Here is a 27,913-nt window from a genome sequence, read left to right as displayed (position 1 = left end):
ACCAGAGGGGATAATGTCTACTCATCATCTGAGTGCCTGTTATAGGCCCTGCACTAAGTGCTTTACACATTTTGGTATTTAATCATCAGAATGACTTAAGGTAGTTAAATAACTTGCGCAGGGCCACTTTAGTAAGTGGTGGTGCAAAGGTGTGAAAACCCACATTCCGTTTGCCTTCGAAGACTAGAATCCTTTTCACTCAACTCAACTAGAAACCCCTTAAATCTCCTTTCATTGTTTCAGGAAGAAATTTGGCCGAGTACGAACAAGTACTATCCTGTAGATCCATGTTTCTTAACCTTGGCTGCACATTAGTCACCTGGGGAGCTTCTAAAACAGATACTTTGATCCCATCCCTCAAGATTCTTAATTAATTGGTCTTTTAAAGGGGCCTGAGCACCTGTCTTTTCTGAGTTCCCCAAATGAAAAAGAGTCTACTAGTAGGTACAACACAGAGGTACTTGTTCAAAGCCAGCCTTATAGCTGGTGTGTCAGGTGTGTGTGGCTCTACACAGCTGCAGAAGGGAGGGCGGGGTCTGTCCATTTCTCCATGTGCAGTGCCTTGCTCTTAACCACATCTGAAAGTGGGTGACCAGAATCGGGTCTTTCTCTAAACTCAAGCCATACATTAATTTAGCCCAAGCAGCCTCTGACACTGGGACTACAACCTTTTAATTTTGAAAAAAAGAAATGAAAGGCTCATTTCTCAAAGGACTCACACATAACAGATGTGTACACAAAGCTTTTTAAGTTTTATTTTCCTCGGGTTGAAGATTCATCGTAACACGCATGCATTTTAAAACAGTAACAGGGTCTCGAACTGTTCCGAGCAGACATTAGACAAGCACAGGGGCTGAAAATTCCTATTTAAAAAATGGAAATTGCAGTGGGAAATGGAGGTCACACACATATGGTGGGGTGATAGTTTATCCTGCTCCCCCCCCTGAAATTGAGTCTAGACTTAATTCACATTTTTATTACAATGACCGGACCTGATGCTTGGGTGTGCTGAGCAGCACCAGGCCTTCCCCCAAAGGTGGTTGGTTCCTACTTCCTCCTGAGCAAGAGGAAGGGGCTCCTCTGGAAGATTCCTCTCCAGCCTCCGAGGGTCTCAGCACAACCCGCTGGGAAAGCCAAGTCTCTTCCCTTTGGAGGCACCCTCATGAGTGGCGCATCTCAGAGGGAGGGGAGGGCCACGGCCCTGCCCCCTCCCACCGTGCAGATGGCTGGTACATTGAGGGGCAGTTACTGAATGTTTTCCCTTTGATTCCTGTGCTTAGAGTGGACTCGCCCTCCACACATTTCTGACGGAAAGAGGTGAGGTCCCTTGACTCAGAGGGACCTGTGCTGAGGGAGCCAGAGCTCTAAGCGTTGTTTCAACACTCCCAGCCCCTATCGTTTTAGTAGCTCAAATGCTGGGGAGTGCTGGTCTTTCTCCAACTTGAACTGGTAAAAAGACAGCTGGGGGTGGGATTGGCTACTGAGGAAAGTCCTGGGTCTTTGGTTCACCTCCCCAGGGCAGATCCTGGCAGACTGGAGAAGGGAAAGCACTAGGGCAGGGGTCTGCAGACCCCGGTCCTGAGTACTACCAGGGGGGCTGCTTGAGGCCTAACGCACAGGCAAGAGGAACAAGGGAAGTAGGAAGAGCTGCCTGTGATGGGAACTTAGGGAGTGCTTCTGAGAATAGCCACAGGGGCGACCTATGGCACTTGCCACAGACCAGTAGCTCCTGAGCAAGATAAGGAACGATGGAGCACTGCTTCAGCTGTGCTCCTGGAACCGCGGGCTTCCCAACCCTCCCGTTACTCCCACTGTGGGGCATGGGAAGGAGCTCCCACTGGGAGGATAAGACTCAGTGGTTCATGAACAGGAACAAGGGCCAGAGGCCTTCATCTAGTAGTCTCTGGAGTTTTCAGACAACCCCTCGTTTTGGCTGGGAAACCTGGAGACTAGTCTCTTATCTGTAGACTTTCAACAGGTGCAGGATGGGAGAGACTGGGATACGAATCCTGCCCTCCAGACCTCACCCAGCCAGCCATGTCCTATTCTTATACCTTTGCTCTTGGGAGACCCAAAACTAGTCTAGGATGCCATAAGGCAGCTGAGTTTCATAGATCCAGAGAGTGAGGTTGAGGGTAGTTACATCCCCTCAGAAAGGGAATGGTGGGATTTGGGGAAGAAAAGTGGGGACAGACAAAAGCTTGGGGATCAGTTCACTTTCTCTACATTCAGACTGCAAACCAAATATAATATCTTCATCATTATAAAAAGAAGAGAAAGAAAACTTGCATAAACCAAGATAAATAGCTTTTAAACATTTGAATGCCAAAAGAATTAGAGGGCCAAACCCAAGGTTTTGAAAATAGCACAGAATGACCTTTAAAAAAAAAAATCTACAATTCACCAAACCACAGCTTAAATGTTCCGACCCAATCAACAACACTGTCAGAAACACAAAAGAGCATTTGCAATAGGATGCTACCTCTCAAAATGTAAACAATATACAAAAAATAAACCGCACAAAATCACAAAAACTCAATGTTAAGTCAGATACTTGGTAGCTCATCTCTCACTGATAGGATTATTACATGATTCATACACAGCATGGCAACATGATCAGACCAAATGCAGGGAGCCGGTGGGAGCCCGAGGCTACGGAGGCTGCTGGGAGACAGCCTGCCCACCTTTGGAGATGCTGGGCCTATGAGCAGATCCAAATTTCTATTCTTGATTAGAAGATGGGGAAATCAAGTCCAAACATTATTCCTATATAATCCCTAAGTCAGTTTTGTTCTCTCCATGTGCCATTTGGTTTCAAGTCCTTGCTCAAGTCCCTTTGTGGTCTTACTGCTGATGTTTAGTTCCCTATGGCCCTTCCTGGGGCCAGGGCAGTTGTTTGACCCATCTGCTTCTTCCAGAAGGGTCCCAGCAGCCCCAGAGGAGTCCAGAATGCTGTCTCCATTCCTTCCTGACCTAAATGCTGCAGGTAGGGCACAGAGACGGTGATGGTTCCTGCTCCAGAGGCTGAGCTTGGCCAAGTTTGGAAGGAACCATAGGAAACCAATGCATTCATTCAAAATGCTTCCACAAACTTCCTTCAAATCTGTGTTTTACCATATCTCATCCTAAATCCCCAGTTCCTGGTGAGGGGTTGAGAAGATAAGGGAATGTACCTCCCCCAGCACAGGGCTGTTTTCTCTTCGAGCCAGACCAGACAGCTCTGATGTCACCACAGAATGACACAGCTCAATTCTGAGGCCTGGACAGCAAGGCTCAGAGGTGGGTAGAGATCCTGAAGGAAGCCGCAGGATGCCACTCCTGAGGAAGCCTGTAGGTGGCAGATCTGTTAAAAATCTAGATGGGGCATCGAGGAAAAACAGCCCCGAGGATGGATCCAAATCCAATCCCACCTCAAGCCTCCACATTGGATTACGTGGTCACATCCTCTAGTGATCCAGAAACGACCTCAGGCTTGGGCACCACATCCAAGTGGGAGGCATCACCCCCTGCTGGCCATACATCCAGGTGGCAAACGCGGGCACAGGGAGTCAGATTACCTACAGGGCAGCCCTGGAGCCAAGGAGGAGTCTCAGCCAGGAGCACCCCAGGCACCTGGAGATCTGCCCCAGCTGAAGGCTCGCCTACAAGTGAGGTTGCCTGGGCAAAGGGCAAAAGGAAGCAAGTGGGTGGAGGGCACATCAGCTTCTGGGGTTTCTCCAAGAGGAAGAACCATTTAAGCGCAAGGGTCCTTGCTTGTTCCTTTTGACCAAGTGGGAGGCAGGCCTTATCGAGAAGACATCTGAACTCCAGGGGCCAGAGAGCCCAGCGGCTGAGCGATGATCCCGGGTTCTGAGACCCAGCAGTCAGAGAGCCCAGCAGCACCCACCCTCGCCAGCCCAGGAGGACGAACTCGCTCCCTCCGAGAGCTTTGATTCTGATCCAAAATGACCGGCGTTGACCTGGAGTGTTCCTTCAGGAGGACAGCGTTTAGGTGGAGGAATCACTTGGATCCGAGGAGGAAAGGTGAAGGAGGTTGTGCACAATACTTCATAAAATTAAGAGTTAACCCGAGGATGAGGCGTCTGACCTCTCCTCTGGTGTCAGAGCACGCGGCTCTGAGAGGACCCTTGGCGGGGTCTATAGGGTGTCTCTGTAATTGAAGGGGCTAGGGCAGGGATGGGAGGGTGGATAGGTGATGACATACATCATTATAAAGAGCAAACCTAGGGCAATGAAATCAGAAAAACCCAAATAAACCCACAGTCACCTCTTGCCCCATGGTATTTTAAAAGGCTACAAGGTAACAAAAAGGAAACCCCTTTTTAACCTGGGTCAAATGGGGTGGGGGAATCAAAGGTAAGAAGGAGGTGAGGCTACATCCTGTGAGCATGAGCACACACAGCACATCCCCCCTCCCAAGAACCGTTCAGTGTCACAGGCTGCAGTCTCACTGCTAAAGCCCTCCCCGGCCCCCCACTCTGCTCCCACCCCTCCATCTAGCCCAAATACACCCTCTCCCCCTTCCGATCCCCAACCCCATATCTCATTCTCTGGCTGTGGCTGAAGGTAGAAGGTCACTACGTCAGGATGTTGGACATGAACTCATTGAAGCGCTTGGAGTACTGCTCAGGGTTCACAGTCGAGATCTCGGCCCCTGCCTGTAATACAGAGATTGATTCAGGTCCAGCTCCTTGGCCCTCAGCAGCAGCTGCTCCTGGGACGGGCCTGGGTGTTCAGGAGCCTCTGGATCAGCATTAGAGCTGAATACCACCCCGTGGACGGGGCAGGCCACCTGGAGAGGGGGCAGCTATGTCTCAGGATTGCCCTGGCCCCCTCCTCTGATTTCCAACCCCAGGGATGCACCCACTAAAGTAGAGGCAAGTGGTGGGGAGGTAGCAGAGAGACTCCTGATTTCTGTGGGAGCTGTTGTTTGGAGAAGAGTAGCTTGAAGTCTATGGGGAAGTGGGCCTCTGGGGCGTAGTGTGGACATGTAAACAAAGCTATTACTGGCAGTCAACAAGAATCACCACATGCCCAGCAGCCCTGGGAAGAGGCACCAGTGGGCGCAGAGTCCCGAGGGCCAGAGAACAAAGGGAAAAACAAGTTGGCATGTTATCCAGGGGAGGAATATAGATGCAGAGAGTGAACACCAGGCAACCTGGCAGGCTGCTCTTCCTGTCCCCTGCCCTGGGAGAGGGGCAGGGGGAGTGTCTCCGTAAAGCTGGAGGCCTGAGAGTCAGAGGGCCCACCCACTGGGCCTGGCTGGAGACTGGGAGAACTCACCCCATGTTTCACTGTTTTGGCTGCATGTGCAGCTTTCTTCTTGGCATCATATGGTGTGAGGATATCAATGATGGCCATGAAATAGACCTCCTTCTTGGGGGAACCTGGAGGGGAAGCAAGCAAGGAGGAAGAGGTGGCAGAGAGAAGAGCAGCAAGTAGCTGGGTCCATAACCCTTCAGATGTGAGATCCAGATCGATCCCTATCATTTGAATCTGAGGGGGGAAAATGGTTAATGGAATCCTCAGAAGCTTTCATAGTTTTTTAAAATTATTATTATTGATTCCATAGAGAGTTCAGAAGAGAGACAAACATCAATGTGAGAGAGAAACATCGATCAGCCGCCTGACTGGGAATCGAACCCTCCACCTTCTGGTGTATGAGACCACCCTCCAACCAATTGAGCCACACCGGCCAGGACCTCATATCTCTTATCGTATTTGATCTTCACAGCTCCCTGTGGGGTTGACATGAGGGTATTTATAAAGTTTTATTCATCCCATGAGTCAGAGAACTATGCCTCAAATATCCAGGACAAGCAGAGACGATAAGAAAGGCCTAACGGAGAAGAACCCCAGGGCCCAGATGACAAAGTTACTGGTGATGACTCAGTGTGGGAGCCTGGAGGCAGAAAGAGGCCCAAGTCAGCAATTATTTAATGAGGTGGAAACCCAGAGGCCCACAGAGACAGCTAAACAATGGGCCCAGGTGGGAAGGCGGAGAGCCAGAAGTGGGCAGGGCAGGCCCAGGCTCCTACTTACTGTCATGGCTTTTCATGGCATAAACATCAACAGAGGGATCGAATTCCCCAGGACCGAAGAACCGAGGAAAGCTGAGGAGGTTGCCGGGGCTGTCTGGAGGAGTGCCATAGGAGCAGAGCAGGTTGCCCATGCCGTCGTTCTCACACTCCTCGTCCTCTGCCCGCTCCTCCACCTCCATCTCCTCCTGCTCTGCCCGGTCCACATCGTGGATGCCCACCAGCAGACTGTAGTCCATGATCTTCAGCTGGGCCAGAAACTGGGGGAAGGAAGACAGAAGTTATACAGGGCATCGCAGTGGCAGCTGGAAAGGGGAGAAAACGTCCCTTTCAACTCAGCTCTCCAATTTGGAAACACCAGAGAAGGAGACATCGGAGTCTCTGTGCTCAGCGGGGAAGACGGTCATTCCACAGGGCAGGAGCTGCGGAGCCCACAGCAGTGGAGGGGGCCGCCCTGGGAAAGGGCTGAGACAGCCTGGTGGACGAGGAGGAGTCCGGCAGGCAGAGGCTGCGGAAGGAAAGGCGGACCGAGCACCGCAGGAAGAGGGAACGGCCGTGCCGTCTGGGACCAGAGGCCGTGGCCAGTGTGAGGAAGACAGGATGGAACGCCGCCTGTGGAAGAGGCCAGATGGATGCAACACAGCACCATCTTTCAAATCATGAGTCTCCATCCATTATGAGTCCTACATCCAATGTAGTGGGCTGAGACTAGGACTTCTTAAATTATTATTAAATACTATAAAATAGAAAATAAAGCTCTGGCCGGGTATCTTAGTTGGTTAGAGGATCATCCTGATACATCAAGGTTGTGGGTTCGCTCCTCAGGCAGAGCACAATACAAGAAACAACTAATGAATACATAAATAAGTGGAACAACAAATCAATGTTGCTCGCTCTCTCTCCCTCCCTCTCTACCTCCATTCCATTCTCTATAAAATGAATTTAAAAAATTAAAAATAATGAAAAATAGAGTACATAACATGAAGTAAAGGTAGATAGTATTTCATTGTGTGTATGTGTGTGTGTGTGTGTGTGTGTGTGTGTGTATGTGTGTGTGTGTGTGTGTTTTGGGTTGCAGGTAAAATGTACTTCTAACAGGGTAATAGGCAAAGTTTGAAAAAATATGCAATTCAGCTTCTTTCTACTCAGGGTAAAAATGGGGAGAAAAATTAAAGGAAACACGATATAAGAATGACAGAGCCAACCAACATTCTGAACTCTTCCCTCAAGGTCAACAGGCTGTGTGGTGCAGGGGGAGGATGCTGGAGCCCGCCCCTTCCACCGTGGCTTCCCCTTGCCGGTTCTCAGCCTCCCATCTATGAGTGTCGTGAGTAGAATGGTGTCTCAGGTCTCCTGATGTAGGACTCCAGGTCTTGGAGAAGAACAGAGTGTGGGAATGATACAGGATGGAAATGGTCAGCCAGCATTCCAGTCTGGCTAATAGTGAGACCAGAGTCGCTGGTCCAAATCCTCCATGAACTAGCCAGCAGCCACCAGGAGCCACATGCCAGGTCACAAACTGAGCCTGCAGCACCTGGAACCTGTCTGACTGACCGCTGTGACTATGGAACTAGGAGGAGAATGACAACAGGGCCGGAGAGGCTCTGCACACAGGCCCAGAACACAGCGAAAAGCACAAGAAGCCCTGACGACAGAGATCAGCAGAATCTCCTCGGTGGAGAAAGGTGGGGGCACCACTCCAAGCACCTGGACAAAGCCTCCTCAAGGCCTAGGGAGAAGGGGCTCCCTGAACCATACCCCCTCCTATCCGCTTGAGAACATTTATAAAGCAACATGTAAGTGTAAACGAATTCTGTAAACTGCCTTTAAAAATTCTTAGAAGCAGAGTAAGGAGAAAAGCAGAAAAGTGAAGAGAAAGACTGAACATCAGAATAAAGGCACAAACATAGTAGGGAATGATTAAGGAAAAGCTTCCCAGCAAAAGAAGTCTGTACCCTTAGCCGGTTTGGCTCGGTGGATAGAGTGTCAGCCTGCGGACCGAAGGGTCCCAGGTTCGATTCCAGTCAAGGCCTTGCACATGCCTGGGTTGCGGGCTCAGTCCAACCTGCAGGAGGCAGCCAGTCAATGATTCCCTCTCGTCATTGATGTTTCTCTCTCTCTTCCTCTTCCTTCCTCTCTGAAGTCAATAAAAATATTTTAAAAAAAGAAGCCTGTAAAACTCATGTCCACAGCAGCATTAGTCACAATGAAGCAACTCAAGTGTGATGGTTAATACTATGTGTCAACCTGACTGGGCCACTAGGGGCCCGGACATTGGACCAAATGTCATTCTGAGTGTGTCTGTGAGGATGCTTAGGGATGAACTGACATTTGAGTCAGTAAAGTGAGTAAGGGAAATTGCCTTCCCTAAGGTGGGTGGGTCTGAGGCCTGAACAGAACAAAACGGCGGATCCTCCAGTGAGTCCAAGGGAACTTCCCCTGCCTGCCTCTCAGCTGGGACATCCGTTTTTCCTCTCCAGATGTGGCCTGAAACATCCACTCCTTCTGGGCCCTGAGCCTGCCCGCCTCCAGGCTAAAACAATACCATCAGCTCTCCTGGGGCCCTACCTGGCCAACTGTGGGTGTTGGGACTTGTCAGGCTCTGTAGTCATGTGAGCCAATTCCTTGTAATAAACATCTTTCCATCTGTCAATCAATTTATCTATTTACTCTTCTGGTTTTGTTTCTCCGGAGAATCTTAACTAATATACCGAATGTCCACTGGTGGATAAATGCGTAAACAAAATGCACTTGTGCTGTGAGGACACACACAATGGAGTTACTCAGTCTTAAGAAGGAAGGCCATTCTGACACATGCTACAACATGGATGAACCTTCATGACATTATGGTAAGTGAACTAAGCCACTCAAAAAGAGCAAGTACTACATTTATATGAGCTTCTAGAGGAGTCCATTTCATAGAGACAGAAAGAATGGTGACTGGGATTAGGGAGAAAGGGAAATGGGAAATAATGTTTAATGGGTATAGAGTTTTTGTTTGGGAAGAAAAAAAAGTTCTGGAGATGGATGGTGATGGTTGAACAACAATGTGAATGCACTTAATGGCACTGAAACGTACACTTAAAAATGGTTAAGATGATAAATTTTATGCATATTTTACCAAAATAAAAAAGTAAAACAAAACAATTTTGTAAAGTTTCTAGGGTTTGGTTTTAATGAACAGGCTCCCAATTTACTTAACTAGAAGGAGACCGAGTTATCATGTGGTCCAGATATCCAGCCACTATGTAACACCTGTCCTCGGAGCTTCTCCACAGCAAGTCCCACTCTAACCAGGTGCCTAGGTAAGTGGAGAATCAGAGCCAGGAACAGGCATGGTTGGTGGATCTCACGAGCTGGTTTCCTGTTGCTCTGATGGCCGGTTGCTCCCTCCACTATGGGAACCACCAGGAAGGAATTCTGAAGGAGTTTGAAAAAGGTGTTGGAGCAGATGAGGGAAAGCATTCCAAACCAAGTTACCCTGGTGCTACTGGCACAAATTGTGTCCCTAAATGGAAGGATCATGTGCACTAGCTTTAGGTGCGAATAACTACCCCCTCTGCTCAAATCACCACTCCTTCTTCTGTCTAAACTCTTGGAAAGTAGTGAATTCAATTTTTCTTAGAGAGGCTCCTGCTCTGGGGACAAGAGGAGACCCTGCTCATCCAGGGTGAAAACGAGTTAATCAGTACCTCTACATCCCGTTTCAGTTTTTCCAGGAAGTTCTTTTTACTCTCCTCGCCCACGTGCAGCTTCTGCCCTTCATTGAGGAAGTCATTGTCTTTAAATGTTGGCAAGTCCTTGGCCTGGGAGAACAGCAGCAGTGTTAGCCGAGCAGCCTGATTCCTTCACCCCAAGGATCCCTGCTGGGGGCAACGGCACAGAAAGGGGGAGGGGCTATACAGCAGATGGTCAACCGCTCAGCACAGGAGGCTGCGGACGCAGGCTTCGGGCAGACAGGGATGGCGGATGTGTGCATATGTCCAACAGGAGGACTGACCACAGCATGCCTTCTTGTTGAGCCTGGGCTGCCTCGGGGGTCAGGCAGCCACCCCCTGACTCAGGATGGGCCATGGCATGGATACCGCCAGCCCTCCAGGACGATGAAGAGCCCCGCAAGGGCTGGAGACCAAGGCGAGGCCGAGGGGAAGTAAGGCTGAGGCTGGGCAGGTGCTTAGTGACACCGAGCTCTGGCAGACGGCACGTCTGGGAAGTGGACCAGGGGCTGTGATGGAGGAAGGGACAGGATGGCCAACAGGTGTTTCGCATTCCCAGCCAACCCATTGCCCACTTGATCAGCACTGGCCCCAGCTTACCTTCTCCTTGTCACTCGCTTCTCTGGCAACAGTAGAACCCTGGAAGGATAAGAGCCATCAGAAGTCCAGCTGAGGCAAGTCCCGCTGAGCGGGAAAACATGCCCCAGTCTTTGGGGAGAGGCAGCAGGTGAAGGGAAGCAGGTGCTTAGAATCCTAGAGGGGCCAGGAGGCAGCCACTTGCTCACTTCCTGTCACAGACTGTTCACAGAGCTCTGACGACATCCATGTCCTGCCCAGGAAACAGGACTGTGCCAAGAGTCTCAGTGCCTGCCCTGGAGGAACTTCCCTTCCAACAGGGGACACAGGCACCAAGCAGTAGCTACACAATGGATTAATCCACTAACCACAGGGGTGCCGAGTGGTACGGGAGCGGACACAGGATACCCTGAGAGCCCGAAGCACAGGGAGGGCCTGGATTGGAGAGAGACGGCGGCCAAGGCCTGCTTCCAGCAACAAGTGATACCTGAGCTGAGCTCAGAAGGGTGTGTAGGAAGTAATTAGGTGGGGGAAGGTGGAGGTAGGGAAAGGGCAGGGAGGGAAATAATTCAGGCAGCCTGTGTGGGACTTCGGGGAGGAGGGGAGCACAAACTCTGCAGGCTGGACCGGAAACCGGCGCCGCTGCAGCAGGGGGACAGAGGTGCAAGGAAGTGAGGTGTAAGAACAGCGAGCGCTGCGGTTCGCAGGCAGTGTGCTGTCTTCAGGGCCTAGAAATGCACTTGTGCCGTCAGTCACGGGGCCTGGACAGATGCCAGTGTGTGTGCATCTAGAGCAGCCTGTCCCATCCCACTGCCAGGAGGCAGAGAGCATCCAACTCTCTCTATAAAAGCCTAAGCAACCAGCTGACTGGCCCACTGGCCAGTAGCTATGACACGCACTGACCACCAGGGGGCAGATGCTCAACGCAGGAGCTGCTGAGCTGCAGTCATTTGGCAGCTGCAGTCACGTGGCAGCTGCAGTGCTTGGGTGATGCACCCGGAACCAGAGAGGAGGGAGCCCGATTCCGGGGTGCGTCACCCGAGAACCGCCCTCTCGCAATCCGGGACTCCTCGGGGGATGTCGGAGAGCCGGTTTCGGCAGAATCCCCACCAGCCAGGCCGAGGGACCCCACCAGTGCATGAATCTGTGCACCGGGCCTCTAGTTGTTAATAAATGTGGTTTGGCTCAGTGGATAGAGCGTCGGCCTGTGGACTGAAGGGTCCCAGGTTCGATTCCGGTCAAGGGCATGTACCTTGGTTGCGGGCACATCCCCAGTAGGGGGTGTGCAGGAGGCAGCTGATTGATGTTTCTCTCTCATCGATGTTTCTAACTCTCTATCCCTCTCTCTTCCTCTCTGTAAAAAATCAATAAAATATATTTTTAAAAAATAATAAATAAATAAATGTGGTACAGTGGGGGCCTAAGTAACCTCCTGTCACTGTCACCTGGACTTCACACAGCCTGTGGCCCACAAGGATTAGACAATCAACTCCAGAGCCACCTGTCCATGTGGCATATGCTCTGGCTTCCCCATTAGGTGGCAGTTGGAATCGTGGCGCTCCCGAGCCCCGGGGGGAGAGCAGCCACAGAGCGGGACACGCAGAGCCCTTTACCTTGAGGTCATACTTGCGGTGTACAGTGAGCCGATGGCTGAACACGTTCCTGGTGACCACCATGTAGGTCTCCACGCCATCCACGGTCAGGCGGTACATGCCCAGGAACTGTGGCAAGAGGGTGTTGCCGTGGCACTCCACGATGAACTAGAAAGGAAGGCAGGAGGTAAGGAGCGCGGGAAGGTGCCGGGATGGACGGGCTCTGCCAGGCTAAGACGCTCCCTGCCTGGGATTCTAAACTGGGTTATGTGAAGTCACGGGGCTCCTTAGACTTACAGCCGGCGGCAGCCACCCCCACCCTCACTGGCTTAACAGAGCGAGAGGCGGAGCGGCAGTGCAGAGCCCTGCGGTTTGTGTGCTGGGGCTCCTCTGTGGAAACCACTCCTCTAGGCTGGCTCTCCTCTGCGGCCTGAAGTGGGAAGCCACAGGGCAGGGGGCTGCAGAGGCGGGCTGTGGTCTGTGTCTGGGAAAACAGAATGCTCCCGACCACCAGCTCTCACCCCGGCCATGCCCCGGGGTTTTCGACTGTAATTCCCCCAAGACTAGACGTCCCTGTCACCGCTTCTCAGGTGCCCCAGCCAGCAGCCAGCTTTCCCTGGAGACGCAGGCAGGCTGGGGGCAGGCACTCGGATAATGCCGCCGCACTCCCGCTCTCCTCATGGACAGGCTCCAGAGGAGCGGGGAGTGGGAGTGGGAAGAAAAGCAGCCCTGCTGGGCCGACGGGAGCTCTTTCAGAAGAAACGAGTGGGAAACTTCCCAACTCCGGCAAGAAGCAGCAGAGCTCAACCAAAGGACTTGGATGCGTGCATATAAGCATAACCAATGGACACAGACACCAGGGGGTGAGGGCATGAGCGGGGGGTGGGATGAGGGGGGGTGGCACAGGAGGTTGAGGACACATATGTAATACCTTAATCAATAAAGAAAACAAACAGCAAAAAAAGAAGCAGCTGTTCAACTGGGACAGAGTCAGGAACATGCCTTCGTCCTTCCCTTTAAACTTCTCCTCACAGACACAGGGACCAGGAGGGCCAAGTGCTCGGTGGTCAGGAAGCATCTGCTGTTACCAGAGGACCCCTCTCTCTCCAAGAAGCTCCCCCAGGCTCTCTCCCTCTTCCAACCCACCCTCCACTGTCCAGGCTCGGGACTCACCGTACCTGGTGGTACTTCTTTAAGATGTTGTGCATCTCTGCCACGTCCTCACTGGAAACCGTCTTGATGACAAAGCGCCGGTCGTAGGTGGTGAGGAAACGCGTGCCGCACCGGCCCTGGCTGTCACTGTTGATGGGGGCGCTGCGTGTCACTGAGTTCTGAGGGACCAAGACAGAAGCGAGCTGGCCTTGGGAGGGGAACAGGACTGACTCCGAGTCTTCTTTATGGGCCGTCGCTCTAAAGCCAAGGACACTGAGACAGATGGGACCTTTCTCGCCCTTTTACTCCTGGGAAGGTCAGATCTCTCCCAAAAGTCTTCCTTATGAGTGACAAGAGCTGGTCCCAATCTTTGACTGGGATGGGAAGAGGGTTTACTGTGAAATACTTCCTTTCTTTCTGATCCCAGACAGCTACCTCTGACGTTAGGGACCTGGGTTCTCATCCTGCCCCTCGCATGTGATGTGACCCACTTAACTTCTCTACTCCCCCGTTTCCTCACCTGGAACACCAGGAGGCAGAGCGAAGTGATCTTCCTGGTCTCTTAGGACGACAAAAACAAAGCTCAGGAAATATTCAAGAGGTCTAGCATAAATAAACCATGGACACAGCGGTCTCTCTTCCCTGTGTGTGCCCTGAAGCTAGGAAACCCTTCCCAAAGCAGGAGTTGGTCCTACCTCTCTGCCCAACACCTCTGCCTTCACCTCAAACTCCTGCTTATCTGCGCAGGGCGGGGGCTTTCCTGGTCTGTACCTGCTCCTCCTCGAGGCCCCATCCCATTAGGATCAGAGAGCTGTGGGAGCCTCAAGAAGAGTAGGGGAAGGAGGCAACCAAAGGGGATGTGTTCACCAAGCAGACCCTGGGAAAGACCTTTGGGAGCAAGGCAGGGAGGGAAATGCCAAGAAAACACATAGTGATCTGCTCACAGAAACGTCTCCTCTCTCAGCCCTTTGCTCGTCTCTTACCTGGGACCCGACTCTTTACCTCACTAAAGCCTCCTCATGAGAAGGGAGCACCACTGAAGTCTGAAGTGGTGAGGGGCTCTCTAAAGTAAAGGAGCACCCCCCAAAACAGGATGTCCCCAGCCCAGAAGTGTTGAGCAGGCCTCATGACTGAGGGCCTCGCTCTCCCGGCCTGGTCCTTCTACCAGGAAGATGGAGAGGCCCCAGGCCCAGTGGGAAGACTAGCTGTACCCTTGCCTCTTTGCAGGCAGCATTTTCTGACTCTAAATCATTGGCAGTCCCAGAGTGCAGAGTCCCTCGTTGAACACCATCCTCCCTTCCCCGATTTCAGTTGTGAGCACAATCATGTGCCCACAAGGCTATTAGAGAAAAAATGCAGACACTGAGAGGATGTGGTTAGATGGCCAAGGGGAGGGGGAGGAGCCACAGTGGAAGGAAGAGGTCCGAGCAGGTTACCTGGGTTGCAACTATGGCAAGAAGTTTTCAGAAAGTCTCAGGCTGCAATCAGGTCATGATTTCATTTAAGATTTGTTCCCAGCCAAGGGGGCTGGGGGGACCTCCCAGTACCTCTCAGACCTTCCTGCTCGCCCAAGCCCCTGGCATCTCCTCCTCTCACACCCTCTCACCCTCCCCTTCAGAACACACATCTTTGCAGGAGGCCTTGCAGCGTGGAAGAGAGAGAGGAGGGAGACTCACCCACCCATCTGCTTGTCCTGGGGAAGGCTGACAGGGAGACGGGTGGAGGAGTTACAGTGTTTTAAAAGCCTGGGGCATCCGTTTTAGATTTCCCCAGGCTGTGCACTCCTTTCCCCGACAATGGAAAGTCAGCCAAATGTCTTACTGCTACACAAGTGAAGGGGGATTCTCCACCAAAGGCTGTCTACCCAGGGAGGAAGGTCCAGGGAAGGTGCTAGGTGGGGACGTGACAGAAACCACAGACTGTAAGTTACACTAAAATGTCCCTGATATTGGGATTCATTCCTCCCAATGGGACAAAGTCCTCCGTGACAGTATCACCCCCTGCAGGGGGCAGTTTCCTGCCAGGCCTTGCCCCCTCCCAACATCAGGACAGGGGACAAGGTTAGGAGGTGGCACTCCAACCTGGCAAGAGATTACCCTCCCCTTAAAGTCTTCCTTTTCTAATCTGTCTTCCGTGCTTTAAGAGGCCTCATCTCCCGCTGGCCACAATTCCCTCTCCTTTAAGTCAAATTATGAAGGAGAAGGCTTCTTCAGTCCACACTGGAATGTCAGACTAACATGGAGCAGCTTCTGCAATCCTCTCCGTCCCGAGGAGCCTGAGGCATCACAGGCAGCACTTCTAAGGCCCTCACCCCTCCAAGAGCCACCGACACAGGAAAAAGCCTGCCTGGGCTGGAGAGAAGCATGACAGGGAGACACAGCCCAGGAACAGTCGACACTTTCTTCTCTGCGTGTCCTGTGGCTTCCTGGCCCCACTCCACTTGCTAATCCTCCCGATTCGGCAAAGACACCGGTACCTGGTAATCCTGATCGTCAATCCCAAATCTCTCCCGGAGATTCCGAAACACCATGGGGCAGTACTCCTTAAACTTGAAGCGGCTGGGGAGGTTTTCCCTGGGGAGAAGCAGAGACAGGCCTTTGTGAACATCTTATCTTAATTCTCACATCAGAACTCTCAAAGTGTGGTCCATGGATCACCGGGATCTGAACAATCTGCAGTGCTCAAAATGTAAGGTTCTAGCCTCCAGGAGGTGAGCCTGGAAAGCTTCTTTTTTTAAATTTATTTTTTTAAAATATATTTTTATTAATTTCAGAGAGAAAGGGAGAAGGAGAGAGACAGAAACATCGATGAGAGGAAAAACATCAACATCCATCGGCTGCCTCCTGTACGCCCCCAGCTTCTAGAATAAGATGATGTTATTACTATGGCAGAAAGAGGTCACTAAGGGACATTTGCAAATCAAGCTTCTCCTCCCAGCTAACAGTCAGAGACTGGTGTGGTGACAGAGCCCAGCTGGTGAGGTGGTGAGGACTGTGGAACAACGAGAGTGGAACCAGGATTCAAATGCAGAAACGAAGAGAGTGTGAGCAGCAGTTTCTGGGGTGACCCATCTATATATATATAAAAGCCTAATATGCAAATTTCCCCTCAGGAGTTTGACCCAGAGACCAGGAGTTCGATTTCTTGCTATGACGTGCGCTGACCACCAGGGGGTAGTGCAGAACGAAGGAAGGCCCGGATCAGCCCTGATATCAGGCCAGGCCTAGGGACCCTACCCATGCACGAATTTTGTGCCCCGGGCCTCTAGTTGTAGGATATAAAGCAAGGTCTCCAAAGGGCTTAGAGTAGACCCCAATGTGTGCCAGGTGAGATGGCTGCTTCAACAAAGCCTGAGACAACCTTCAGGCCCCAGTGTTAATCCAAGAAGCCACAAGGAACAAAAGTGAGAATTACTCTGGATAGGGCCCTCGGGCACCATGCTCAGCCTGTTGATCACACACAGTTGGAGAGAAAAGAGCTTGGGTGCATCCCAGGCCAGAATCATGGCAGGCAGCTTCTTGCCTCAGACTAAGATCAAGATAGGGCCACTACTTTTAGCCTCATACTAGATAGCTCAGCTCCTGAGCAGCTCACTTCTTAAACCGGCCCTAGATGAATCACGCTGGGCAGAGCCACATGCCCTCCGGGACACTGGAGGTAGGCTGATAAAGGAGTGAGATGACAAGACAACTGGGAGAGAGGCCCATAATGAATGCATTTTTCCAGCCAGTTTTTCAGCTCTGTGACCCAAGTGTCCCTATTACACCCTGCCAGGTGCTGGCTTGCCCTGCCTTACACAAGGTTTCAGAAGCTCTCTGCTTTAAGGGAAAGGATTGCCCACAAAACTTGAGTCCACTCAATAGGCAACTTACTTATTGAAGAGATGATTATCCACCTTGATCTTGCTGTATGCTTTGAAGTCATCTGGCATTAGCATGACAGGAACAGGGACATTGCTCAACTCATTGATCTGCAAAGCAAAGGAAAAGTGAGGCTCGAAGCTCGGAGGCCTCCTGCCTCAGACAGACAATATGCTACCATGTGGATGCCACCATCTCACCAAAAACATGTTCATGGATTCCCTCCTTGTCTTCATTTCTGCTCTTCTCTTCCCAACCTCATCTCCATCTACTGAAATTCTCCCCACCTGACATGGTCCAGCTCAAAAGGCGCCTCTTCCATAAATCTTTCCACGATTCTAGACCATAAATGTTCTTTCCCATGTTAGAATTCCTGGTGTGTCCATCTTTTGGCCATCTCACAGCCGCCCTCATCTGTAGTTAATGCTTATAAACCTCATACACCTGCTAGACTATAACCTAGGCAAGACCATAGTATTGATCTTTGTAAGCAAATATCATCTAACTGATCTTTGGGGGCTCTGTAGTACTTGGCCCCAGGATGTGCATATAGCAGGTACTACATAAATATTTGTCAAATGCAATAATGGATCAATGAGTAAATGTCACCCAACCTACGTGAGTATTGAGGCCTTTGAACACCTTCATACAAATTGTGGGTCACTCAAGAAATCAGCTTAGGCCCTGGCCAGGTAGCTCAGTAGTTTAGAGCACTATCCCAATATGCCAAGGTTTCAGGTTCAATCTCCAGTCAGGGCACATACAGGAATCAACCAATGAATGCATAAATAAGTGGAAAATGTCTCCCCCCACCCTCCCCCCCCACACACACACACTCTCTTTTTCTCTCTCAAAAAAAAGGAAGAGAGAAATCAGCTAGGGCAGGAAAAGAACTGGGTGTATAACTCATCTCCAAAGTAAAGGATTTAATTTACAGTGAGCAGAAGAGGTAGAGATAGCTGGCCACTGGCTCACTCTGACTCTCCTAATTAAAGCAGGGCCAGTTCTTAAGGCTGTGTCCTGCCTTATGATAACCGGGGGAGGAGGGGGGAGACGGGGGGGGGGGGTGCTTTGCCCCCACGGCAAACATACCTTCTCATTGTCTTTCATCCCCCTTGAGGGAGCTGCAGCTGGGACAGGGAGCTGGCTTCCCATTGGTGCAGAACTGAGGGCAAACCCTTCACTTCCCCATTCCCAGTTTGCCAATTAGTGGGCTAATTAGCCCCAGATGTCCTCTCCCATCACAGCAGAGTATTTGACATTTGACCCTCAACCCAGTTGCCACTAATGCATTCAGGATTTACAGCGGAAACCTCAGTCCTGACTTAATGGATAGTGGGGAGGGAGAGCATAGCCTGGGTCTCCCAGATACTTCCCTTGCAAATCCTATTATGTCAATGAGGCCCCAGGTGGCAACGAGGGAATAACCTAGAGTCATTAATTAGGACTCCTCCAGAACCATAAATGGGGGGAAATGGCATTTAATTTGCTGCCCCTTTTATGTTCCAAACCATTTTTATTTAGAAATATCTGAAGATAGAGGAAGTTCAAGTTAATGCAGTAACTGGGCTGGTGAATGGTATATCTGGAGTTGGAATATCCAATGGACACGTGGGAAAATTAAGAAAGGCAGAGAGCGTATGGGGGGGAGGAGGGACAGTAGGGTAGTGGGAATTGGCAGTGGGGCTGGGGGAAACTGGCCAGCACAGATACAGGAGAATATACTGTATGATTCCACTGACATGAAGTTCTAGAACAGGAATCTGCAGTGGGAGAAATCCACTAAGAGGTGGCCTGGGCTGGCTTGGGAGGGAGCTAATTGTAAAGGAACCTGAGAGGTGTGATAGAAATGTTCTCTATGTTGTTTGGAGTGATGATTACATGGGTAGATATGCGTTTGTGGAAACTCATCAACCTATACTTAAAATGTCCAGCATCCAGCTCTGTGATGCCTGCCATCGGCCAAAGGGCCAAACACACACACACACACACACACACACACACACACACACACTCACACACACACACACACTCACACACACACACAGCCACACCAGGTCCCACTCCAAGGGGTGCGCACAAGGGAGCCCGATTGTTAAGTGCGTGCCTACGGAGGAAACCATTCCACTTCCTTGCTTTTCTGCCAACAGAAACAATTCATGGTAGCCGTCCCATTTCCTTTTTCCTGGCATAGTAAGTTTGGCTCTGAGAGTTAAAGAAGTTCATGGCTCTTATGCAATTCTGCCTTTTCTAGCTCATATCATCATGCTAGAAAGAACGTACCACTGGCTCAAAGAGTATGGTTTTACACCAAAATGTTCTAGCATGTGCTACTAACTGATTCTGGGTTGGTCTAATGTCCAAGCTCGGTGCCAAGGCCAGGGCTTGATACTGGAGAACTAAAAAAGACTAAAGCATTTGCTTGAGAGGGGTCAATGGCCCCTTAGCCAGGATGAAATATTCTAACAGGAGCTATTCAGGAATGCTCTATTCACCAATCCTCTCTGTAACTCTTAGTGCGGCATAGTTTGAATGGTTGTTAAGCTGGTTAGTTTTTGGCTCTCATTCCCTCTCTATTCTTGACTACACAACCTACTAGTGGGAAATTTCTGAGATAATATATTGGTCAACAATCCACACATCTGAACTATGTAGATTCACCCCTCATTTCCCCGGACCACATGTAGATGATTCACTCTAGGGATTAGCTGTACCTCTTTATTTTAGTTGTGCTAAATTTTTTATCCCCAGAGTCCTATTCAATTTCAATTGAACAAGCACTTACTGAAATACCTACTACACGCTTCATGTATGTTAGGGAAGAGGGGCCATGCAGTGGGGGAAACGCTGTGCACACTAAAGTAGGAGGCTGATCCTCTTCTCAGGGAGAGAGACAAACCCATGCTCCAGTGAAAGTGGAAGTCAAGTAGTATAGAGCCAGTGAGAACACAGGGACGGGCATCAGGAACAGCTGATGTTCAGTTCAGAGAAGGGTGAGGCTAGTGTGGGCAGAGTCGGACTCCCAGCCTCACACATCAGGCTAGAAACAGGGCACCTCATGCCCCTTCTGCTATTGCCAAGAGCATTTGACACTGGAAGAATCTACAAGATCGTGTTACACCCCAGCTTAAAAGTCTCCCCTGGCTCATCACCCTCAGGGTAGTTTTAACTCCTTCCCCTCTAAGGTCTTTCCTGATCTGGCTCAGACTCTGCCAAACTTCTCTTCCGTTTACTTTTCTACTCAATGTATTGAGGGCCTTACTCTAGGCCAGTAATGTGCCAGAAGCCGGGGACACAACAAGTGGAAAGACATATCTGTTTAGCTGGGAAGACAGACAAGTAGCTAATACAATGTGAGGATGCTATAGTTATAAATAAAGGGAGATGGGAAAACAGATTAAGACATGATTGATTCGTCCGGCTGACGTGGCTCAGTGGTTGAGCATCAACCTATGAACCAGGAGGTCACGGTTCAATTCCCAGTCAGGGCACATGCCCAGGTTGCAGGTTTGATCCCCGTGTGGGGTGTGCAGAAGGCAGCCGATCAATGATTCTTTCTCATCATTGATGTTTCTATCTCTCTCTCCCTCTCCTTTCCTCACTGAAATCAATAAAAATATTTATTTTTTTTAAAAAAGAAAAGAAATGATTGATTCTGCCCTGATCCAGGTTTCTCAGTGGTTAGAGCATCAGCCCAAGAACCAAAGAGTCTCGGGTTTTATTCCCAGTCAAGGGCACGTACCTGGGTTTCAGGTTCAATCCCCGGCCCCTGTTGGGGGGCGTGTGGGAGGCAACTAATTGATGTGTCTCTCTCAAATTGATGTTTCTCTGTCTCTTCCCCTCCCTCCTTCCTTCCCACTCTCTCTAAAAATCAATGGAAAAAATACTCACAGGTGAGGATTTAAAAAAAAAGAAGTGATTGATTCTGACTGAAGAGTGAGAGAGTTGGTTGCTAGAGGAAGTCAGAGAGAAATATACATAAGAAAGGTCTAGAATGGTAAATCTCAAAAAAATGAGAGGAAGGGAATTCCAGGCTGTGAGAACAGTCGGAACCAAGACTCAGAGTTGTGCCTGGCCTAGGTGGCTCAGTGGTTGAGCCAGGTCAAGATTCGATTCCTATGAACCCTATGAACCAGGTCAGGGCACATGCCTGGGTGGTGGACTTGACCCCCAGTAGGGGGTGTGCAGGAGGCAGCCAATCAGTGATTCTCTCTCATCACTGACGTTTCTCTCTCTCGCCCCCTCTCCCTTCCTCTCTGAAATCAATAAAAATATTTTTTAAAATATATATATTTTTTAAAAAGTAGAGAAATAATACAGGAAAGATAGGTGAATGGTCTGGCATATTATCAATTAATAAATAACATCTGCTTCTATGTATTGAATGCCTGTAAGTGGCCAGTGGCTTTATATTATAATATATTACATGTCATAATATCATTTATATTCTTTCTCTGCTATTATTTCTATACTTAATAGTTACATAAGGTATTATATTAATAGTTACATAAATAATTACTATTATTATCAAAACCTAATTTGATTTTGCAAAAGAGGTTCAAGGTGCCTTGCTCAAGGTCACACAGATAATGTGTGTAGACTCAGGATTTGCTCCCAGGCCTGTATAGTGCCAAAACCTGGGTTCTTCACACTGTATTGTACAGTCCTTCTTGTGGACCGCTACCCTGACTAAGGTGGTGTTTTCCTTCCCTTGCCTCTTTCCTAATAATCTCCAGGGAGAGTGTTGTGCTCATTTTAGGGAAAGGGAAAATGAAACTCAAGAGAGAAAAATTACTACTCAAAAGCTAAACCAACAATAAGGGGGAGAGCCTGGATTTGAACTTAGGCTTGTCCACTATATGATAAATTTGGACTCAACTACGCAGGCAATGGGAAGTCCTCTCAGGTTCAAGTCTGGGAATTCACATGATCAGATGGGTGATACAAAAATGTAATTCTGCAATCAAAGTAAGTAAGGATTGGAAAGGGCAAAACAATAAGCAGTAAGGTCATTTATGGGGCCATTACAATGTTTAGGTGGCAGCAAGAGTAGAAGAAGGAATAAAGCTAAGAGAATCATCTAAGATCTGGCTAAATGACACTTGCTCTGCAAGAGCTTCCTTCTCCCTAGGTCAGTGGTCGGCAAACTCATTAGCCAACAGAGCCAAATATCAACAGTACAACGACTGAAATTTCTTTTGAGAGCCACATTTTTTAAACTTAAACTTCTTCTAACGCCACTTCTTCAAAATAGACTCGCCCAGGACGTGGTATTTTGTGGAAGAGCCACACTCAAGGGGCCAAAGAGCCGCATGTGGCTCGCGAGCCGCAGTTTGCCGACCACGGCCTTAGGTTGCTTTAATTACTCATGCCTCTGTGCATCTTTATATTCTAAGTGTCACATTCACTTTGGTAATTATTTCCTTACATGTTTAATTTCTCCACCAGGCTGTGAGCCCCTACAAAAGAGGAGACTATCTTACCCATTATTTTGTCCCTACCATGACTGGCACATAGTGGTTGCACAACAGACGCTGGGTGGAGGGATGGATGGCTAGAAAAAGGGGATTGAAGGATGGCTAACATTAGGATAAAGACAAAAAGATACAGCAAAGTTGGTGTGACCATGCCAGGGGGTCATGGTCTGGAGGATGGGAAAGAATTAACGTTAGTTATTGAGGCTATGACCAGACTGTAAAGAATCTTAAATGCCAGGGAGAGAATAAACTTTATTTGGTCGACAAAGGGGAGTGACTGAACGTTCTGAAGCATGACTAAAGCAACGTTAGGAAGATGTGCCTTTCTTCACTATCCACACATTTCTGGACCAACCTCTTTCACCTTCAGCAGCAGTGCACTGTGGAATGCTAACTCATTCGAATGTCACACTCAATATCTATATATATAAAAGGATAACATGCAAAGTGTCCCCTCGGGAGTTTGATTGGGAGACTGGGAGTTCGATCGCTCGCTATGACGTGTGCTGACCACCAGGGGGTAGCACAGAACGAAGGAAGGCCCCAGCAGGCAGCTGGAAGGCCCTGATCGCAGGCCAGGCCTAGGGACCCCACCTGTGCACGAATTTCATGCACCGGGCCTCTAGTTACATGTAAGGATGGAAAGTTTGTTGTATCTCTTATCATAGAAGTGGTTTTTGGATTATCCACACGATTAACTCCATGAGCCATTAGCATAAATAATGAGGAGGCTAACCAAGCTGAATGAGGAACAACTTAAAAGCAGCGTTCACTCTATGCTGATCCTACTGGAGATGAAAATTCAGTCACCAGTTCCAGTCTGATGAACTGCTGATTCCAGAAGCCTCCACTTCCCTGTGTGACCTTCACTGGAACTGTTCCCCAGGAGGTGTGGGCTGGGCATACAGGATTCCTGACACGTCCCAGGGTTCCGTGGGTGACTCAGCTATGGGCTGGCTACCACTGACAAACATTTATTACCTGCCACCATCAGAAAACATGACGTATTGGGGACCAAGAGCCACAGCAAGACCTGGAACTCCAGAGAGGGAAACTCCAGAGAGCCACAGGGGCCAACAAATTCAGCCCTGAGTTTATTCCTTCTTTTTATACCTTGGCTTTTCTTCTCCTGTTGAGTCCCACTGTCCTCTATGAGGTCGGAAAGCCTGCTAAAGGGCAAATTCATCCAAAGGCCTCACTAGAGCAGAAGTATTTCCTAAGATTTTTAAAGAAACAGGTCAAGAGGAAAAGGCGGGAAAAGTAGGTTCTGGGTCTGCACTGAGCAAATAAATTGCATGGACAGAATGGGGGTGAAATGTGGGAGAGGAATGAGCAAACTTAAGAATGAATCTGACCCTAGCTGGTTTGGCTCAGTGGATAGAGTGTCGGCCTGCAGACTGAAGGGTCCCAGGTTTAATTCTGGCCAAGGGCACATGCCCGGGTTGTGGGATCAATCCCCCCCACCCCCCCACCCCCAAGTAGGGAGCATGCGGGAGGCAGCCAATCAATGATTCTCTCTGATTGATGTTTCTATCTCTCTCTCCCCCTTCCTCTCTGAAATCAATAAAGAAGACTTAAAAAAAAAAAAAGAATGAATCTGTTTCTCACACCATTCACAGAAATTAATGCAAAATGGATTACAAACCTAAATATAAGAGCTAAAACTATAAGAGGTAAAGAGTTTTTCTTAGGAGAAAATGTAGGGAAAAAATCTTTATGACCTTGGGTTAGGCAAAGCCTTCTTAGATATGGCACCAAAAGCACAAACAACCAAAATAATAGATAAGTTTGAGTTCATCAAAATTAAAAACTTGAGCTTCAAAAGAAAACACCAAAAAAGTGAAAAAGATAACCTAAAGAACGGGATAAAATATTTGCAAATCATACATCTAATAAGTAACTTGCTTCCAGAATATATCAAGAACTCTTACAACTCAATAATAATAAAAAGACAAATAACCCAATTAAAAGATGCAAAAAGTTTTTTTTTTTCCAATGGGCAAAGGGTCTTTTTTTTCTTTTTTTTTGCAAAGGATCTTAATAGACATTTCTCCAATGAAAACACAAATATGACCAATAAGCACATGAAGAGATGTTCAACTTCACTAGTTACAAAGGAAACAAATTGAAATCATAATAACATTTCGCATCCACTAGGATGGCTACAATAAAAAAAGACAGATAGTAACAAGTGTTGGCAAGGACCACACACACGCACTGCTGGTGGAAATGTAAGATGGTGCAGCCACTTTGAAGAACAAGGCTGACGGTTAAACATAGTTACCATCCATTGCTCCTATTCCTTCTGATCACCTGGGTGAGGCTTCACAAACACCTGGTTCCTAACATGGGCAACAAGTTATCAAGCCAGGTCTCCCCTCTGGTCTCCACCCCCCTCTCAAAAGCTACCTCTTCCGTAATTCCACACCCTTTGAGCTATGTTTCATCCATTAAAACATCGGTTCTCCCTGACAAACCCAAAGTCTTTTGATTTTTCTCTCTGTTTCCTATACAGTCTTCCTCCACCAAACCCATGGGCTTCATCCTAGTCCATGAGAGCAGCTCATGTGACGACGCTGGAACGCAAAGGCCTCTCTTTCCCACCTAGAAGCAAATTATCTACCTCTTGAGAGAGTATCTCATTCTACTACAGGGAGAGACATATCCATTCTTCATATCTCATACACCACCAGCCATAGACCATCATGGATGGCCTGACTGCCTAAATGGGCGAGAAACTGAAGAATCAAAGAAAAGGGGCTATCTGAAATCTCAGATTGCAAAAGGCTGCAACAGCGGGCTTCTGAAGTAAGGTAATCGCCAAGGAAGGCTAGCAATCCACTAAGAACAATATGGTCCTGACCCCCTCGCGAGCCACATGCGGCTCTTTGGCCCCTTGAGTGTGGCTCTTCCACAAAATACCACGGCCTGGGCGAGTCTATTTTGAAGAAGTGGCGTTAGAAGAAGTTTAAGTTTAAAAAATGTGGCTCTCAAAGGAAATTTCAATCGTTGTACTGTTGATATTTGGCTCTGTTGACTAATGAGTTTGCCGACCACTGCCCTAGAGAATTGCAAAATTTTATACCCTTCTTCTGGGGAGATGCCTCCGTTTCCCAAATGGGGACCTTTAAGTACTAGACTTATTACAGGCTGAGTGGAAGCAACCAAGCTTGGGACTAACGGACCTCTGAAGCTCACTCTGCCCGTCCAGGGCTGTGGTGCTATAGCATTTCCCCTGCGGTGCTTGCTCATTATGCCCAGAGGCATGGTTCTTGCTTCCAGTCGATGCCTTCTCAGCTGGCCCTCCAACGAACTTTCTGAATTAGCAAAGAAAGGTGGCTGCTGCATCCCACCGAGTAGGAATCACAGCGATACCCAGCCACCTGCCATTCAGAGGCTTGCACCTGATACCCCCATGGGAGCAGATTACCTGCCTATCAGAAAGCCAAGTCCCACGCACACGCCCCTGCACAGGTGCACACAGTGGAGCATGCATTCAGGTCCTCTAACAAGACTGTAGTTCCCAGCTGTCCCTGGCACTTGGCTGAGAGATAGGACAAGGAACAGGAGGCAAAGGAGACATGCCGCTCAAGCACCACCACTGGCCAGCACAGCCCACAGTGCTGGACAAAGGAGCTGCGTCCTCTGGTGTGACCACAGAGATCCCGACTCTTGGATCTCTCCCAGTTCTCTGCACAGAAAGGATGCTTTCTAGTGAGAAGCAGGCAGCAGGACAAAATCAAGGACTGACTTCTAGGCAGTGACACGGGGTTCACACTTGGATGTCAAATGACCCCTGAGGTAGCACGAAGCAGGAGGAACAAACTCTGCTGGACTATTGGCCGGAAGCCGTTCCCAGAGGTCTGGGCATTAAATCGGCGGCGCTCCCTGCCCTGGCCAGGACCCTCACCTCCTCACCTCGGTGCTGAAAACAGGAACCTGCCCAAGACCAAGAACCAAGGATGACCTCACCATGCACAGGTGCTTCTCTATATTAGATGTAAAGCTCTAAAACCATGGCTCAGACTATGGTTTACCAATCTTCCAAACCAAAACAGAGTCTTGGCGGCCCTGGGGCCCCCCATCATCAGGTGGTCTATTGGCCATTTCAGGTGTTCAGAAAAGTGAGGGGGACTCAAGGACGGAAACCCAAGCCGTTAGCTTCATCCTCCTCCCTGCAAACTTTTACTTGGTGGGGTTGGCGGTCTCGGGTCCTTTTACTTCTTTTGCTCGTTCCTGACCTCGGGACTCACCATGAAATGGTCAGAGTGCAGGGGGCAAGTGATGGGAAGAGGAAGAAAAAAGACCCTAAACGAACAGGACATAAACAAAGCCCTCCCAGCTCAACACTGGCCATGGCTCCAACTTCCTGACGGACTGTTGGACAATCTCAAAGCACCCCAAGGATCCAGGGGACCCCTCTCTCATCCTAATCACCATCCATTACCACACCCTTCATGCCCATACAATAGAAAGCTAACTAAAGGAGAAGTCAAAGGCTTTGACATGAACAGCATGTAGGAGAAAGCAGGAAGACATTATTTCTACTGTGAGCAGTCCTTAAAATCCGGCCTCACCTTTTCTCTTCTCCCTAACCCAGGAAGACCCTGGTCAAGTGCCTGTGGTTCAAGGAAGCCTGTGCTTCTCCGGTTGGTACATCTCGTTCAAGTGGGAGAAAAGGAACCCCAGGAAGGATTTCCAGAGTCAGGAGGATGGGAAACTTGGAGGAGCCACACCAACCAAACGACCAGACCTAGAGGTACCGCCAGGCAGGCCAATGCCACTTGCCCTGTCAACTAGACAGTGAGCCGGCGGCGGGGGACAAGGAGCCGGGGGGAAAACACATGCAACCCACAGGGCGAGGTGAAGAGAGAGGGAGAGGGGATGAAGACGATCCCGCCGCGCCCAGGCCTTCCCTCCGCGCTCCAGGGCCGGCCCGAAGCGAGCACACCAGACGCAGGAAGCCGGAGGGGCTGGAGGGAAGGGGGGACGGCGACGGCACTCCACGGGGACACCAGGCCTCGCGTGGCGCACGGGGAGTGCCCACCCGGCCGGGACGGCGTGCAAGGGTGGGGTGGGCGTGCAGGCGGCTGGGAGAGGGGCTGCGGGCGTCCCCGGCAGGGCCCGCGGGGCGAAGGCCGGGGGCGGCGGGGGGCGTGGGAGCGCGCTGGGGAGCTGGTTACCGTGTGGTTCACCCCCCACATCAGGACGCTGAGAATCGGCTCGCTGGCCCGGAATAGCTTCACTTTCTGGCACACAAAATGCTTCTTCTTGGTCTTGGTCTTGCTGGCGCTCAGCGGCGCCACCGCCACCGCCGTGGTGCTGGTGCAGTTGGACGACATGCCCGGGGCGGCGGCGGCGGCGGCGGCGAAAGGGGGGGCGGCCGAGTCAGCGCACAAGCCAGCGGCCCCAGGCCTCCCCCGGACCGATCCCCACCCCCGCTCCCTCACCGCTCCATGGTCGCGCCCGTCCCGTTACCTCCCCACCCCGCCCCGGTGGTTC

The 27,913-nt window shown here is 50.0% G+C and overlaps 1 protein-coding gene across 2 annotated transcripts; it reads right to left on the bottom strand.

Moving 5' to 3' along the window:
- Positions 1-66: 66 nt before the first annotated feature.
- Positions 67-27,869, bottom strand: PIP4K2B (phosphatidylinositol-5-phosphate 4-kinase type 2 beta). Of its 2 annotated transcripts, none has more exons than XM_079797448.1 (10): positions 27,595-27,869; positions 16,947-17,044; positions 15,551-15,647; positions 13,101-13,253; positions 11,944-12,090; positions 10,355-10,393; positions 9,731-9,844; positions 6,043-6,298; positions 5,284-5,387; positions 67-4,658 (listed from the first exon to the last, which is right to left on the bottom strand). In XM_079797448.1, the coding sequence occupies exons 1-10, from the start codon at positions 27,751-27,753 to the stop codon at positions 4,578-4,580; spliced, it is 1,248 nt and encodes a 415-aa protein (XP_079653574.1). In that variant the 5' UTR covers positions 27,754-27,869; the 3' UTR covers positions 67-4,577. The 2 variants fall into 2 exon arrangements, with proteins under 2 accessions (XP_079653574.1, XP_079653575.1); XM_079797449.1 differs by lacking the exon at positions 27,595-27,869 and adding an exon at positions 17,135-17,743.
- Positions 27,870-27,913: the final 44 nt, after the last annotated feature.

This window comes from Cnephaeus nilssonii (genome assembly GCF_951640355.1).
Source record: "Cnephaeus nilssonii genome assembly, chromosome: 19".
Classification (NCBI taxonomy): domain Eukaryota; kingdom Metazoa; phylum Chordata; class Mammalia; order Chiroptera; family Vespertilionidae; genus Cnephaeus; species Cnephaeus nilssonii.
Note: the sequence above shows the minus strand (reverse complement) of the source record. Positions and strands in the feature narration are given on the sequence as shown.